The 17,861-nt window shown below is 46.4% G+C and overlaps 1 protein-coding gene and 1 pseudogene across 1 annotated transcript in view; one reads left to right on the forward strand and one right to left on the reverse strand.

The window, feature by feature from the left end:
* Window positions 1–1,764: 1,764 nt before the first annotated feature.
* Window positions 1,765–17,861, forward strand: part of KCNIP1 (Kv channel interacting protein 1) — a 646,152-nt gene continuing 630,055 nt past the window's right edge. The window contains exon 1 of the mRNA XM_006884338.1: window positions 1,765–1,994. Coding sequence (XP_006884400.1) covers window positions 1,907–1,994 — 88 coding nt within the window. The 5' untranslated portion in view covers window positions 1,765–1,906. The remainder of the gene's footprint in view (window positions 1,995–17,861) is intronic.
* LOC102866162 lies at window positions 15,964–17,220 on the reverse strand (annotated as a pseudogene).

Genomic DNA, 17,861 nt, shown 5'->3' on the forward strand with positions numbered 1-17,861 from the left:
GACAAGAACAAACTGGGAGGAGGGTAGAGAGAATAGTGCAACAATGAATGAATGGAAACCCAAAATCTCTGTAAATGTTTATGAAAATTAATAAAATATAGAAAAAAAAGAAGTGGGGGTGCTAAGACACTTTGTCCCACATACTTAGGGCATTATTAAAAGTGACCAGTCCCAGGAGAAAGACATCGTTCTTTGTAAAGAAAAGGACAGCCAGAAAGAGGAAGACCATCAGCAAAATCCATTACCACAGTGACTGCAAGAATGAGCTTACACATAACAACAATGGTTAGTGTGGTGTTTAACTAGACAGCAATTCATTCCGCTCTGTCCTTATGTTGTATGGTCACTATGAACTAAATCAATGTTAACTAATGCCAACAATAGTTAGATGATGCTTAAAATATAGAAAGGACTCAACAGTGTGGTGTACGCAATAGCACACACATAACCCTGATTGTAGTACCAGAGCAGGTACTGTTTTGTTGTATGTCAGCTTGTCATGAATTGGAGCCCAATTGCTAGCAACTACCTTTTGTTTAATTTCTTGCAGTGTTACTGTTTAGATTATTGTACCATAGCCAATTTGCTTGAATTTTAGGCATTTATGGAATGAAAGAAATTTATGGAATTTCTGAGACACCCTCTTAATTGAAAAAAGTCAAAGTAACTCTAATCATACTCTTTGCACAGCTGCACAAATAATTTTTGCTCAACCACCAACCCAAAGGTTGATAGTTTGAATCTATTTAGCAGTGCCAAGAAAGAAAGGCCTGACAATCTACTTTTGTAAAGATGAGAGCCAAGAAAACCCCATGGAGCGGATCTACACTGTAACATGTGGATTGCCATAAGTTGGGATTTATTCAACAGCAAGGTTATGTAGTGTTTTATTTTCCTTCCAGATAAGGAGCCCTATGGCTCAAACATCTGCTAACCTGTTAAACACTACTAACAGAAACATTGAGAGTTGGAATCCCCCAAGCTACAACATAGGAGAAATGCCAGGCAATTTGCCTCCACAAAGATTACAAATAGTCTTTTGTTTGTAAACTACCCTATGAGTTCTACTCTATTACACATGAAGTCATCCTAAGACTGAGACGAATCTGATGGTACCCAGCAATAACAGCGCCCTAATAAAATGAACATGCACTCACATGGCCCTCTGGCAGAAGCAGAGGGTGGAAATGAGCAGCCGACTTTAAGTGTAAGGCAGAGGCATCAGCTGAGCGGAGTCAGAAAAGGCAGACCAGCCCCCGGGACCTCCTCACTCCACCTTACTTCTCCGTGATGCAAACCAGGCCACTCCAGGTTGCCTGCAAACTTTCCACTGAGTGCCTAGGAGCAGCCGGCTTCCTGCTCTGTGGGGAGCTCTCCGATCCTGATCAAGGCAGAACGAACTGATCTATTAGATTAACCAGGAAGGAAAATGCGGGAGAGGGTGTGTGTGAGAGGCTGCGGAGCTGAGTGTTTGCGTGGAGCAGTCCCCTCCCTCTGTCTCCAGTATTAATTGCTACATTACCACTGCCATGTAAGAAAGACAGTCAGCAAAGCCAGGAGCTCCCGCTCCTCCCTCCTGCTCTGCTCAGCTCCCTTGCCTCACAGTGCCCTCAGAGTGCCTGTCCCTGGCATTGCCCCGGTCCTGGCATCCCGAGGTCCCCTCGTAGCACGGACTTGAGTGGATAGACCTGGGGGTGGGGAGAGGGAGGGGAAAGGAGCACACGTTGTGCCCTGCAGCCTCCCTGGATGCAGAAGCCGGACTCACTGCAGAGGCAGCTGTGCTGTTCCCGGAACCCAGCTTCTGGGGTTCAGCCACCTCCAGGGGTTCATCGAAGTTCCAGGGGCACACGAAGTGGGTGCTCCCCTTTTGGGTGCTGACAGCAGACTTTACCTCTCCTCCACCACCATGAGCGGCTGCTCCACGAGATGCAAGCTGGGCTTCGTGAAATTCGCCCAGACCATCTTTAAGCTCATCACTGGGACCCTCAGCAAAGGTAGGCGTCTGGCCTTCACTCTTGTTTGGAGTTGAGATGTCATCAATGGTCATATTGCTTCTACACGGTGAGTGTGGCCTTTTGGGGGTGTTCTGATCTCAGAAGCAATGAGGGGAAGTCAGAGGCTGAAGGCTGGGAATCGAGGTTGCCAACAACCTGGGTCCTGGCTCTGAGCAATCGGGCATGGCGCCAGGGAGCTCAGCCGGCTGTAATTGCCTGGAACTTTGGAAATGGGGTTGGTGGTGTGTGGCTGATTGGTTTTAGGCAGGCAGAGGGACAGGACCCTTTGCAGAGCACTGGAGGCGGCTTAGCATGACTAGAGTTTCAAGAAGTTATTCGTGGAGTGTGGTGTCTTGTTGATAATAGAGGAATTTGATGTGGTGGGCTGTGAGTAATTCTGCAGAGTGGAGATGCTGGAGGGGCCAGCGGGAGATGGCACGAGGCTGGGATCAGCTGTGCGATGGTGAATAAACCGGATTAGCGTCGGGTCTGCAACCAGCGTGCCAAGCACTTTCTCTCCTGCGTCCCCAGGGTTCTACGCTCCTGGGATTTTGCAAATTGTTCGATTTCTGTGATCCCTGTCCTTCCACATCTCAAGCATGTGCCCATGCTGTCTTCTCTGTTCCTCCAGGAACTCAGGCAGGAGACGGTTTGTCAGGGAGCTTTCTGGGGATACCAGAAAGAGTGGAGTGATGATTGTGAGCTGAGAGAGATAGCATGCTCATCTGGGCTCTCTGACTTCTCAGGGGTCCTCCCAGCTCTTGGATCTGATGTTCCTGTCTATAGCAGGCTGCACTAGACATTTGGAGAGATTCTGACAAACTTTCTGGAAATGAAATTTAAAGGGAGAGCAGCCGCATGATGTGGTTTCACTGGCTGAAACAACGTCTTTAAATATTCATGTCTTCTCTCCGGAGGAGAGTCTTCGGGAGATGATTTGGAAGTGGAAGCAGGATATTCAGGGGAAAAGGCCCCGCACACTCCAGCTCGGAATTTTAAAAAAATAACTGAGAGCCAGTAAAGGTTGTGTCCATACAACCAGGTGGGCCTGTCATGGTGTTATGGTGTCGTGGTGTTGTGGATTGCTGGTGACGGGTTGGGGGCAGTTTGTTCATCTTCCTTCTGGGCCCTGTGGCCCTTTCTCCTCTCTCCCCACCCCCCTGGATCTACCACTGTACGGGACCCGTTCTCAGCAGATAGCATGTATGCTGTGGATGGACAGCAGGCCCGGGAGAACACAGGAGTGGGCTCAGACAAGAGGGCATAAAGACACCACCACTCAGAGGCTTTGCTTCTGAAAGGAACAGACAGCAGAGAAGTTAGGTGATAGCTCAAGAGCGGTCATTTATTCAATCCTCAAAGGCGGTTTTGTCCCACATCCTGGATATGTAGATTGTAGGTAGTGAAGGGTGAGAGGCAACATCCTGTCCCATCTCTGCTTTCCAGAAATGTAAAGACTTTTAGCATAGAGTTCAGTGCTTGGTTAGGGAAATCCGAGGGCCCCAACTCTGGCTATGCTACCTGAATAAACCACAATCTCTCAGATTAGCTCCCTTATCTGTATGTAAAATGAGTTCATTACCTCCTAACCTGTCTACCCCTTTTCTCTGTTGTGAAGAACCAGTACAATTTAGACATGAAACCACTTTCACTGAGTGAGTATGCTTCAGTGACCAGATGGAGGGGAAGGGCCAGTGACTAAGACAGGCAAGGATGACCCAGCCCTGTCCCCTCTGAATGGCTTTATTAAGACTGTATTGTTTAATTGACCACAAGTAGGGTCATTCACATCCAGCGGATCAAAAGGGAAGAGACTTCATATAACAATATGGTACTCAGCCCAGAGGGAGACTGTGGGCCAGTAAGGTAGAGAATGTGGATGTGTGTGATGTGTGTGTGTAAGAGAGAGAGAGAGAGAGAGAGAAGATGGCTATTTGAAAAATGAGTATGAAGTGGTCTTCATCTGCCTATTTGCCCACATTCATCTGTTCAGCATTTATGCCTTGAGCACCTACTCTGGACTGCACTCATTATGAGACCCTGGACATTAAGAAGCCAGTCCTCCAGCAGGCAGTTTACAATCTGTGGGGGACCCAGACCTAGCAACCAGCCACTTCCCAGACAATGCACTGAGAGCTGAGGTGAAAGAGGTTGGGGGGACATGGAGAAGGGGGGCCTAGAACAGAAGGAGGAGTTCCTCCAAAAAAGAAAGGAGGAACAGGAAGAGAGGTGTGTTCTGAACCTTAGCCCTGGTAGGAAAGACAGCTGGCAGGTTGGGGTGACTTCCCCCACTCCACTCAAAATTCCAGAGCTGGAGATTAGTGTGACACAAAAAGAGACTCCCCAGGGCCAGGCGTTGGTTCCTGGGCCTTCCTCCAACTTTCTTCAGCCTGAGTTTTCTGCAGTCAGGGCTTGGGAGGCCACCCATGGCAGGCACCAGGGAAGGCAGTGTTTTTACCATGTCTGTACCTCAGCCTCAGCTCCATGAGGACCACGTGTACACACAGCCCTGGCTCTGTGCCAGACATGGGCTGGGGTACTGGTGCTGTGCCCAACCAGGTGTTAGCTAAATATTTGTTAAATAAATGACAATGAGAGCTGGGCCAGGCCTGGAGCAGGGGAGGGAAGAACGGATCACAGAGATGCCAGAAGAAGTTTTCTCCTGTATAGACCTGCCCTAGGTGAATGAACTTCAACCCCACCTGTTACCATGGTTTGATGATTACTGATTTTAATTGTGATGTCACTCATTCGTTACTCATTGCACTGAGTTCTAGATACGCAATAACTCAACTTCTATGTAAAGGATTTTTCTTTGTCCCTCTGGAGAAATGTAGCAATTCTGTCGTACCAGACACTTCCTGCTGGTCTTGGAAAACATACTGCTTCTTGCTTAAAAATATGTGGTGAAGAAGGAAAACTCAAGCCTCTCTCTCTTTCAGACAGGCCCTGTCATTCCTGGTCCTGGTTTTTGGTCACCTCCCCTGAGCTGACTCCAGCTGGCCCGATTTCCTTTGTGGCTTATTGCAGAGCTGAACTTGGTTGGATCTCTCTACTCATTCATGTCATTGACCTTGAGCTTTCCACTCAAGCCCTGGTCGAAGCCTGATCCTAGGTCCTCTTGGGACTATTTAAGTGCTGTCTTCCCCTCTAGCTTGAAGCTTCATAAAGGCAGGACCCATGTGTATTCAATTCACCACTGTAGCCAAAGCTCCAAGCACAGCACCCAGCACAGAGCAGTGACTGTACAAATAGCACTGAATGAATGAATATTGATTATTGGTGTTACTCCATGGACATCAAAAGCAGATCACAGTTCTGAAATAATGCGAGGAGTCAGGAAGCAGCACAAAACACCTATCCAAAAGTTCTCAGTGAGCATTCTGGACTCTTCCCAGGACCCTGACTCTGTGACAGGAGATGAGGCTCCGACCATGTCAAGCACCCAGAGCTGGGCCTGAGTTGTTTTTGGTATTTACGGAGGGAGTATACTTTGCTCTAAGAGGAGAAGCTGGATGGGAGGATTCCAGTACCGGGCCATTTTAAGCTGAGCTTTGATAATGTTTTATGTATTGAATTTTTCTCTGTAATTTCAACAGTTTCTCTGCTTAAGAAAAAAAAGTTTGCAAAACATTGTTTATGCAATTTCCTGCCTAACACTTTGCATACTGGCTGCGAAAAACCCTAAGCTCTCTGATCTATAATGTAAAATCATACCATCCATTGTTTGTTGTTGTTATGTGCCATCGAGTCGTTTCCGACTCATAGCGACCCTATGCACAACAGCCCTAAACCCTGCTCTATCCTGCGCCAACCGCACCGCCTCTGACACACCCATCCCGATTACTCCAGTCACCGAATCAATCCATCTCATAGAGGGTCTTCCCCTCCTGCGGTGTCCCTCCACCCTCCCAAGCATGATGTCCCTCTCCAAGGACCCGTCCCTCCTGGCAACATGTCCAAAGTATGTCAGACGAAGCCCCAGAATCCTTGCCTCCAAGGAGTAGCTTGGTTTAATCCTCTCCAAGATGAATCTGTTTGTTTTCCTGGCAGTCCATGGTACATTCAGTACCCTTCTCCAGCACCACAGCTCAAAAGCATCCACTCTCCTTCTGTCCTCCCTAGTCATTGTCCAATTCTCTGATGCATAACAAGCGATTGCAAATACCATGGCCTGTATCAGGCGCACCTTAGTCTCCAGAGAGACACTGTTGCTTCTGAGTACCTTAGAGAGGTCCCTAACAGCAGACTTTCCCATGGCAATGCGCCTTTTAATTTCCTGACTGCTGGTACCAAGAGTGTTGACTGTGGAGCCGAGCAAACTGAAGCTGTGAACACTCTCAATCTCTTCGTCATCCATCCTGACGCTGCCAATTGGTCCAGTAGTGAGAATCTTTGTCTTCTTGACATTGAGCCTTAGTCTATACTGAAGGCTGCAGTCCTTGACCCTTTGCAGCAAGTGCATGAGGTCCTCCTCAGTTTCGGCAAGCAGGGTTGTGTCATCTGCATAACGGAGATTGTTAATAGATCTTCCACCAATCCTGATGCCACAATTCTCCTCATAGAGCCCAGCCTCTCAGATAATCTGCTCTGCATACATGTTGAAAAGGTATGGAGACAGGATGAATCCCTGGCGTACACCCTTCCCAATTTTGAACCATGCAGTGTTACCCTGCTCTGTTCTGACTACTGCCTCTTGGTCCAAGTATAGGTTTCGTATTAGCACAATTAAATGTTCTGGGATTCCCATTCTTCTCAGAGTCAGCCACAGTTTGTTATGATCCACACAGTCAAATGCCTTTGCATAATCAATGAAACACAGATAGACATTCTTCTGGTATTCTCTGCTTTCAGCCAAGATCCATCTAACATCAGCAACAATATCCCTAGTACCACATACATGATTAAATAGGGTGGTGCTTATGAAGCTTCTTGCATAATCTACCCATCAATTGCAAATCGAGTCTAACTCATGGCCAACCCCATTTTTGTCAGAACAGAACTTTGCACCATAGACTTTTCATTTGCTGAGTTTTCAGAAGTCAATTGTCAGGTCTTTCTTTCAAGGTGCCGCTGCATGGACTCAAACTGCCAGCCCTTCAGACAGCAGCCAACTAACTCAGCAGTTCATACAACCTAGGGATTTCCCCTGCGTAATAAAACAAACCAACCAAACCATGGTCACCTCGTTCATTTCCCTGCAGAGTAAGTCTACAGTCAATGTTAGTGAATGATGGCTGCTATTAGCTGATACTCTCTTTGGTTGTGAGCACCTAAGGGCAAGGACTCTCGCTTCAGCCTTCAGTGCCTAACACAGGGCCGGAGAGCAGGATAGACTCTTGGAACACTCGTTTGGAAGCACATGATCCTGTCACTAAGTTATTGGATGAATTGAGACCATTCCTTTCTTTTATTTCCACCCTGCTTTCCTCAGGCCCAGCAACTCAGCATTTGAGCCTTTCCCCCTACCTGATTCCCTTATTAGGCGGAAGATTGCAACTCCCCCAGCCAGGTCTCTGTCTGCCGTTTGAATTAGGAGCAGCCCAGCTGTTGAGTCATATGCTTGGTTAAACTGGGGCCCTGAAAATCCAGGCTTGTCCTGCACAGCCAGCTCCTCGTCACCTCCACTGCACAACCCTGCACAGATCCAGAAGGTAGACAGGAAAAGTTAACCCCATCTCCTTCTGCACATTGCAAAGAAATTTATGACCCTTGCTCAGATGGGAAGGCAAAAGCAAATAGGAGAAAGGAATCTAATCCGGGAACATTTCTGGTGTCTTCCAGGCCACCCGTGGCTTGATGACCGCCCAACTAGGGAGGAAGTGGAGAGTTTGGCCTTGTAAGATTTATCTCTAAGACAATGTCCTGGAGTCTCAGCTCCTTTTTCTACCAAAGCCCAGGCTATTCTTTTCTGAGTGAGGCAGGATGAGCTGCAGACTCATCCGAAGCATGCTGTTCCTCTTGCTGCCTCCCTGTTGACCTTCAAGATGCTCAAGACCTCGACCTGGACCTGGACATCCAGCTCTGCGTTCCAGCCGACAGGCTTGAGTCCCAAATCTGCCAAGCAGCATCTGTGTGAGCTGGAGTAAGCCACACAGCATTCCTAATTCAAGGTTGCATGGGCTTAATTGGAGATAATAACAAGAACCTTGCTTGACTCTTTCTTTAATTTATTGAGGACAATGCAAGCGCAGGGCCCACATCTTGTAGGGCAAGTGCTAAGCTAGTACTTGCCTGACCCAGAGAACAAACATCTCCTTAAATTGTGTACTCCAGATCTTTCTCTCCCTTGCCTCACCTAGTCTTGGCCCTACAAGTTAATACTGCAATTGTCATTTTACTAGATAAGGAAACTAACTTTTAGCAAGGTCACATCACAGGGAAGTTGTTGCTGGGTATCCTGGGTCAGCACCAGCTCACAGCTGACCTTCCAGGGTGTTTTCAGAGGCAGTAAGTCACATGGGAGGAGACTGCTCATCTTGGATTTGAACGTCATTCCTTTGGGATGGCAGCATAACTCCTTACAACTACGCCACCAGAGTGGTGGTATAATTGGAACCTTGGTCCTCCTGGTGCCCAGATGAGGCAGGCACCACCCTGCAGACACTGCTCCCCTCCTCTGCCCAGAGACAGCCCAGCTCACCAGTGGTGCTGTTGGTTGGTTTACCAACAACTGCTGTATCAGGTGGGTCTCTTTGGTCAGCCACCTTGTATTTTAGGACAAATTCCATAAGGCAGCATCACCTGGGTAAAGGAATCAACCTCAGCAGATAGGCGTGCACCTCCTGCTGCATCTCCACCACTTCTCAGATTGCCAGTGCCCTGGGACTTCCTCAGTGCCCCAGGACATCTGCTTGGTGCTGAGTAGACTCTGAACCTGGGAACAGCAGTCCCTCCAGGCTCTCCATTCTCACAAGGTAAGTGCTGTCAATGCGGAAACAACAGTGTGGAGACTTGCATACTAAGCAGTCTGGAATTGGGGTGTTATTGTTAGTTGCTGCCGGGTTGACTTTGACTCATGGCAACCTTGTGCACAACAGGACAAATGTGGCCGCCTGCTGCATTGTCCTCATGATCTTGGTAAATTTGAGTCCAGAATTGTGCTGTTGTGTCTATTGGTCTCACTGAGAATGTCCCTCATTTATATGAATGCTCTACTTTATCAAACTTATTTGCTTTTCCTAATGATTGGCCCTTTCATGAAATCTATCCAAAGTCAGCAAGTCAGTCTTTGCCATCCTGGCATTTAAAGTGCATTGTGGATGTGTCGTTAATTGTTGTTAGGTGCTGTCGAGTTGAGCATGACACACAGTGACCATAGGAACACCAGATCTAAGCCCTACCCTATCCTGTGCCATCTTCACGATCTCTGACACTTGAGTCCATCGCTGTAGCCACTGTGTCAATCCACTTGGTCCAAGGTCTTCCTTTCTTGCCCTTCTCTCCTCTTTCTAAGCAAGTAACAACCTCTCCTAGCAACATGCTCAAAGTATGTGAGATGAAGCTTCTGGATGTGCATATTTTGAATACATTTCTTCTAAAACTGGTTTGCTCATTCTTCTGTCAGGACCATGACAATTTAATAGAACTGTCATGGGACACAGTTACCTTGACTGGGGCATCTTGGGATCAGTGAGATACAACAGCTTCCACTGTCAACAGAATGATGCCACCTGTCCTATGGGAAGGTCAGTGCAGGCATTGTCACTGCAGGGGGGAGTGAGTTTCCTCACCCATGTCCAGCCTGCTCACTGTCCGGCAGTGCCGGTGAGCCTGGGCTCATATAGGGACAGCCCCGGTGAGCCTGCGGTCATGTAGGGACAGCCCCAGTGAGCCTGGGGTCATGTGGAGACAGCCCCGGTGAGCCTGGGGTCATGTAGGGACAGCCCCATCCATGCATCCCAGGAATTCACCCCCTGGGTGTTCATACCTTGTCAGAGGCAGATATTCCATGTCTGGGGAGCCTGTGTCTGTGATCTCCCCAGCTCCCATGCCAGAGCTGCCAGGGTAGAAATGTGCTCACCTTGGCATCCCTGATGCCCAGCCGTGTTCATCTCAGCCTCCTGTGTCATCACCAAGTCCTCTTTTATGAGGCTTTTGGCTGAGCAGGTGGTCTCTGGGGTCTTCAAAATCCTGTGGCAGAAAGGAGAAAGGAAGCCGGGGCCTCCCAACACCCACCAAGGCCACCCTTCACTGGGACTTTCAGCTTTTCTTCTCAACAGGGTGATAGGAGGCTGGAACAATTTGTTCAAGGCTGCTTAGCCCAGCACTACTGCACACACATCCTATTAAATTCAGGACCACAGGGGAACAGCTAGGTTTTTTTCAATGTAAAAGTGGCTAGAGTTGAGCCCCTCTGGCCAGTGGGAAGGGACCAGGGACTGTGACATCAAAGGACAGTCAAGCCAGGTCTTAGTTAGCTGGCACATCTGAAGCCATGCCAGCATATCCCTCATCCTCCCCAATCTTCTCTGGGTCCCCCATATCCCACCATGCAATCTCCCCTGGACCCCGTCCCTCACCAGGACCCAGGTCCCCAGTTTCTGAGACTTATGTGATTCCTGTATTAATCTCATAACAATTCAGTAACAAATTACCACAAAATTGTTGACTTCAACAACAAACATTTATTTTCTCATGTAGTTCTTGATGACAGAAGTCTGAAACCAAGGGGTTGGCACAGTCACACTCCTTCTAAAAGTTCCAAGGGAACCCTTCCCTGCCTTCACTAACTCCAGGGTACTTAATGCTCTTTGGCTGTACGACATCACTGCAATCTCTGCCTCTGTCATCACATGACCTACTTATCCTTTCTCTGTCTCTCCTAAGGACCTTAATCATTGGATTTAAGATTCATCCTGTTAATCCAGAGTTTACTCTCCAAGTCTTTAACTTAGTTGCAACTCCAACTTCTCCAAATAAGGTAACATTTTGGAGTGGGATGGGAACAGATCATTTTGACCACCGTTCAGCCTAGCACAGTTCTCAGTGGCAGAGATGGTGGTTTGAAGGAGCCAAGGAATGCAACAAGGTGTGAGAGGGCTGGGGGATGGGGAGAACACAGCTCTGGAGCTTTGAGCTCAAATCTCACCACTTTCCAGCAAGAAAGCCACTTGCTGAGCCTCAGTACCACCCCCTGGAACACAGGGCTAGAGCCCCTCACCCTCCAGACCATGGTGAGGTGGAAGGGGATGATGGATGTGGCATGTACTGTGCCTGGTACCTGTTAGCTGCTCAGTAGACGTTCTTAATTTATGTGATTGCCTTGGACTTGCAGCATGGAGAAATTAAGCAGAGCTGAAAGCAAAAGGTTGTAGGTCAAGTCATCTTCTCAGCTCTTTGCTAGATGGGCACTCATTGCTCCAGAGTTATACCCGGTCACTCTCAGTAGCAAGTTCTAGAACTGAGATTGTCAGCATCTGAAACCAGTCTTTTTATCCATCCCTTTCTTTATGCTTCTCTTGCTCAGTCACTTTCAAGGCAATGTGAGTCCTGGAAGGATAGTTTCTGTGTGGATCTTGAGTGTCAAGTTTTGGGTATCTTGTATACCACTCAGTTGCTAATGAGTTGACTGACCTCTGTTGTGTCACAGTAGGACTGTGCTCCATAGGGTTTCCAATGGCTGCTTTTTCAGCAGTAGAAAACCAGGCCTTTCTTCCAAGGTACCTTTTGATTCAGCAGCTGAGTGCATTAACTGTTTATACCTCTAGGGTCCCCTACAGTGTCTCAAGGACTCAATAAATGTTGAACAAATAATGCATACATGCTTTTTCTGCCAAGCAACTCAAACTGTGTGACCAGAACCTCATTTTGAGCTCTAGTCTTTGTCAGGACTTAGTCTTTTTCTGGGACCTGTGATGCCCCACCTCCCTGTTTTGAATTTTTGTCCTGGCATTTTACAGATGTGGCCAATCAGAGTGGTTTGGATGAAATGGGGAGGGTCAGCATAAAACCCAGGCTTGACCCTGCTCCCAGCCTGGGCCCTGTCCTCTGCTCCTAGGTTCTCTCTGTTGTTGGTCATTCACAGCAGACTCATTCACTGTCAGATGAAGTTTAGGGAGGTTTCCAGAGAAGGGTGAGCTTTCTTTCCATGGCTGATGTCACCCCAACGGGGAAGACAAGAGAGAGACTCAAGGCCCACCGAAGGGTAGGGAGCTAGAGAGAGGGTGTTGTTGGGAAAGGAAGTAGTGAATCATAATTGCTCTTGGATCTCTCTGAATTGAAGGAGGAGCCAGGGGCTGAGGAAGGGCCTTGGAGGAAGGGGTTGATAACACCCGCGGATCACCTGCTGTTCACACAGGTCCTGCTTGGAGGTGGGAGAAAAGTCTACCTCTCCCATTATTAAGACGAATGCAGGAGAGACACAAGCACCGTGTTGATCTTGACTCCCTCTGCAAAATCAGAGAGTTTTCACGTTCAGTTCCTAGAGTATGATGAGCATCTTGGCACCAGACATGGTTTTAGGCCCCACTTCTCCCGTTTTCTCACTGAACAAGTGACTTCCTTTCCCTGGGCCTCAATCCCTTTATCTCTAAGATGAAGGAGTTTCTGACTTCAAAGTTACCTTTTAGCTTTGGGGTTTCAAGATTTGGTATCAAGGACTGCAGCACTACGTATGGGATCTGTTCTGAGTCTGACCTTGCCCTAAGCACTTTGCACACACCATTTAATTTAATGTGCACAAGTGCCTAAGAGATGGAGTGTTCTCATTAACCTCATTACAGATAGGAAAGATTGAACTTCAGAGAGGGGGAGGACCTTGCTCAGAGTCACACAGCCAGCATGAAACAGAACTGAGGTTACAACCTTGAAATGCATGTTATAATATGGTACTCTTCCCACACTTGTTATTGTTGTTGTTAGTTGTTGTTTACTCTATCTCTGATTTATGAGGACCTCATGTAAAATGGGATGAATGAAATGCTGCTCATTTCTGTACCACCCCTATGACTAGTTGTAAATTGGACCAGTGTGATATATAGAGTTTTCATTGGCTGATTTTTAGAAGTAAATAACCAGGCCTTTCTTTCTTGTCTTTCTTAGTCTAGAAGTGCCACTGGATCTAACCCTAACCCTAACCCATGCCAGTCTCCGCTAGCAGATGAGTGGTGGCCACCTAGACGGTGTATTGTCCAGAAACAGAACCTGAGCCACTGTATGAAAGGCAAAGATCCCACCAACAAATCACCATTATACGCTGCCTTCATCATTTAAAACCAGATTCTGGTTAGGATAACTATAAAGAAAAACATCACTATCTTCGCATTTGACCAAGATGTACCATACACACTTTTGTTTCAGAAGTCAAGTTTTCAGGACTTCCATACTTATTGAAGATACTATGGTGACATACTGATTAAAACATTCAGCTATTAACCAGCAGGTCAGTAGTTCAAACCTACCAACCCACTCCTTGGATGCAATATGAGGCAATCCTCTTTCATAAGTAATTACAGTTTTGGAAATCCTACTTTGTCCTACAAAGCCACTAGGAGTATGAGTTAGAATTAACTCAAGTTTTTAGTCTGCTTGAAATGGCAATTTTGCAACATTCTCCTAAGACTAGACATTGGGGAGACATTCCAAATCTATTGTCCTCAGGCTGTGTTTTACATCAAAAAGCAAAATATGAAGTTGACTCATTACAACAGCCAAGACAGGAAGGAAATAAAAAAATACCCATGAATGGAAAGCCAGGCCCCAGAAAACATCTCAAGATATGATTCCAGACTGACCAGAGTTAAATTTGTGCTGGGAGAAGGCTGGTTGGAAGCTGAGGCAGGAGGGAAGCACAAAGAAGTCAGGAAAAGAGATGTGATTCGGGGGCTGATGTCTGAGAAGCTGGGATGAGAGCACCCTAATTTTCTCTCTGTTATCTTTTGATTAGCCCTGGGCCAGTTTGGGTGACATATTTCAATCCGTCTGTGCTTGGCAGGCAGGGCCAGCTGAGGCTTGCCGCTCCGTATCTGCAAACATCAGCTTGGAGCCGGCTGTCATTTGGAGTGTGGGATGTTTCTAAAGCCACAAGGCATATTGGATTGCAGAGCGATTCACAACATCCTTGCGCTGATTAGCTCTGCACATGCCTCGTGAATCCAGAAACAACAGTCTCTTGTTTCAAATTTAATAGTACTCGTAAGAGGAACAATATAATTGTGACCATTCAGTGAACGCTACCTATTTGCTGGGGACTTGACAAAGTTTCCCAAGATTAATACAGCCCTACCCCTCTGAAATACTGACTGGTTCCCCCCCTCACCCCTAATTTGAGGATTAGAGAGGTTAACTAGCTTATCCAGGTCACAAAGCTAGAATTATGACTCCAAACCCCACATAGAATAACATTCTTCCAGTCAGAGCACCACTCTTCCAGTCAAATGCCCCATCACTGTCAATTCCTTGCCAAAGATCATCCTCATATTTCTAAGATACACAAAACATCACACTATCCTCTTGCACATTACTCTGCCTTCAATGGTTTCTTAATACCCTGGGAGTTAATGTGTAGCCAACGCTTGTGGGAATAGCAGCTAAGATCTCAAATAATATATTGCATTGGGCAAATAGGAAAGTTTTAAAGAGCAAATATATCACTTGAACGTTGAAGGTACCCCTAACATGAGCCATGGTCTCTTCAACTGCCTCCTGTGCACTAGAAAGCTAACGGTCCAATGAGAAAGGAAGACTATAAGAAGAGTATTTATGTGTTCAAACTGTGATGCTAGCAAAGAATATGGAATATGTCATGATCTGCTAAAATAGTGAACCAATTAGTCTTATAAGAAATGCATCCGAAATACTGTCTAGAGGTGAGGAAGGAGAGGTACCAGCATGGATCACCAGGAAAGACCAGTCACCAGAAAAGGACATCACATTCAGTAAGCAAATAAAAGAGAGGAGCCATCAATGAGATGGAATTACACAACAGTTACAACAACGGACTCAAACAGACCATTCGTCAAGGAGACGGCGCAGAGCCAGGCAGTGGTCCAGTCGGCTGTTCATGAGGCCACTGTAAGTCACACGTGACTCCACAACTAACAGTAGGCTTTTTACGATCTGCCACATCCCTCTCTTTCTCTTTTCTCATACACATGAGACTGTCTTGCTAGATCTTCAATTTCAAAGTCTCCATGGTTACTGCTCTCTCACTCCAGCTACTATCTCCAGATCTCCCTGGCATTCTCCCTCACTTCATTCAAATCATATTCTATCTGTAGTAGCTCCGTCTTTGTCTCCCTTTACCTCCTCAAAACAGGACTTTGTATCTTCTGATGTTGCCTGGTTTTTCTGGACTGCATTGCTCCCTGAAATTACATAATGTAGTTAGTCACATGTTTACAGTCCAGCTCTCCTACTAAGAGTCCAGCTCAGCATGGCAAGGACCTGCCATGGCCATCACAGTGTCCTCAGTGCCTAGATGAAGCTGCTGGCATCCAGCAGCCCCTCAGCGAAGCTAGGAGGTTGTCTAAGCAGATGAAAAGTCCAAGGCCTGGGGAAAGGTCACACAGAAAGCTAAAGGTACACTTTGAACTTGAATTTAGAACTCTTAGTTCTTCTTCCATTCCCTACATTTTGCCCAGAATACATTAATTTTTTTTTAATTTTGTAAGATTGATTTATTGAAGTTTATACAGGGATTCTCATTAATATTTCAGGCATCACTTCCTTTGACAGATAGACACCACATTCTAATCAACATTTCAAGAGACAGCAATGATTTCACAACTACTTGAAGTAAAGCATCCCTCCTAGGCAGCCAACATCAAGAATGTTAAGTATTTCAAAGAACTGGTAAGGAAAATAAGCCAAAGGACAGCTAGTCATCCTCTCTTACATCTATGTGTGGTTACTGATGCTAATGTGATTTAGACAAACCAAAACAAGACATCGTAATGTATTAGTGATTGGAGAGGATGCATGGCTATACTTCCCTTCACCATCATGATTTCTTTTGGGTCTCTAAGCCTTACAGAGTGTTGTTTGCTGTCTTGATCACTGTATCTAAAGATTTAAACTTCTTGATTTGCTGGACAGGTCCAAATGTTTTCTCCTTGGCAATGCACATAGATCATCAGTCACATTGGAGAAAACTGTGAGCTGGATAAAGTAGCCTGTATTCCCCCAGAGGCCTCTTCCACAGTCCAGTTTGACCCCTTCTTTCTTCTTCACTCTCAGTGAGGTCAATTATTTGATCATATTGTTCCTTGTCAATTTGAGAGCCTTGGCTTCCTCGTGGGGTCAGAGAATTGCCAAGAACATACTTCTTAGCTCTTTCAGCACTCTGCTGAACAAACTCATTATAAATTGACTCTTCCACAAAAAGTCTGGATGCAGCTACACAGCATTGGCCTTGGTGAAAGAATATTCCCTGGTGTGCAAATCCCACTGCATTATCCAAGTCAAGACCCACAAAAACAACACAGGGCTCTTTCCACCCAACTCTAGGGTCACCCTCTTCATATTACTTTTCCTACAAACTTCTTTAACTAATTTTCCAATCTCTATTGCTCTTGTGAATATGACTTTGTCGGCGTCTATATAGGAAGAAATGGCTGCTCCTGTGATGGGCCCATAACTGGGTACAATATTCACTACTCCTGGGGAAAACCCTGCCTCTTTTATCAGAGATGCCACATAAAGAGCCTAGAGAGATGTTTTCTCTGCCAGTTTGACAATCCACATTGTTTCCACAGGAAAGGGCAGGACCTAACTTCCAACTAAGGAGATTCCAAGGAATGATCTGGCCACATACACTGACTGGCTCATGTCTTGTATAACCAGAATAGCCTCTGTTCACAGATATTGTCTTGCCATGGATCTTGTCAGCCCAGCCTGTGCAGTAGTATAAAGTTTTGATTCTGAACTCTAAATCCATCAGCTACACAAATGTTCTTCCACAATGTACTGCCTCCGTTGACGCCAGCAGCAGGGAATCACTGCTGAGTAAATCAGCTAACTAGTATAGGAGCCATCCTCTTTCTGAAGCATCCATAGTTCACTATAGAGAGCCAATCTGAAAAGCTTCTCTTGCAGCCTTCACTGCTATATCAACATCTGCCTTATCTCCTTCCACCTCACAGATTTTCTCCTCATTCGCTGGATTGAAATGGGAAATTTTTGCTGCTGAGTTCTGCCATTGATTGTTTACGAAGATCTTAGTGTGTTCAAACTTAAAATTAGTGAGTGGTGTCAGCACGTCAGGCATGCCTGAGGAAGACATCGCTGGTTGCAGTCCTGAAGGGCAGACAAGGGATTTGGTTCCCCCATAATAGCTATTAAAGGACCCAATTCTTTATCCAGCTTCCCCATGTCCATTCATCCATCTACAGACCACATCACCCCTTGGCAAAGCCCCTGAGCGTTTTTAGTTCCAGAAGAAGAGGAGTTAAGCTAGCTGTTTCTCTATTCTCCCGCATGCTAAGAACATCTTCCCCCGTTGCTTCAATTTATAGGCTGTTTGATTAACACTTGACTCATACTTACTGTGGAGAGGCAGGAGAAACGTCACCTGTGAAAGGGCAGACAAGACTCTCTACATCCAGCAGAGGCTCCTATGTGAGGACATGAAGGTGTAAATCTGTAGTGGATCCTACAGAGATTACAATGCAGCTGACTCCCCACTGCCCATGCCCTTGTCGGCCCCTGAGGATTTAGGATCTAATAGGAACATGACTTCTGGAGTTCATCATGCTCTAAATCCAAAAGTGTATAATCTTGGGAAGGTCCATTACTGTTTTGAACCTTTGTTCTGCATCTGTAAAATGGGCATCAACTCATAGGCTGACTGAATCAACAATCACACTTGATTTGTTGTTTATTGTTGTACTTTATGTCATATTAAGCACTTAACACATTATAGGATGC

This window comes from Elephantulus edwardii, unplaced genomic scaffold (genome assembly GCF_000299155.1).
Source record: "Elephantulus edwardii isolate Elephantulus edwardi_28Jun2011 unplaced genomic scaffold, EleEdw1.0 scaffold00033, whole genome shotgun sequence".
NCBI lineage: Eukaryota > Metazoa > Chordata > Mammalia > Macroscelidea > Macroscelididae > Elephantulus > Elephantulus edwardii.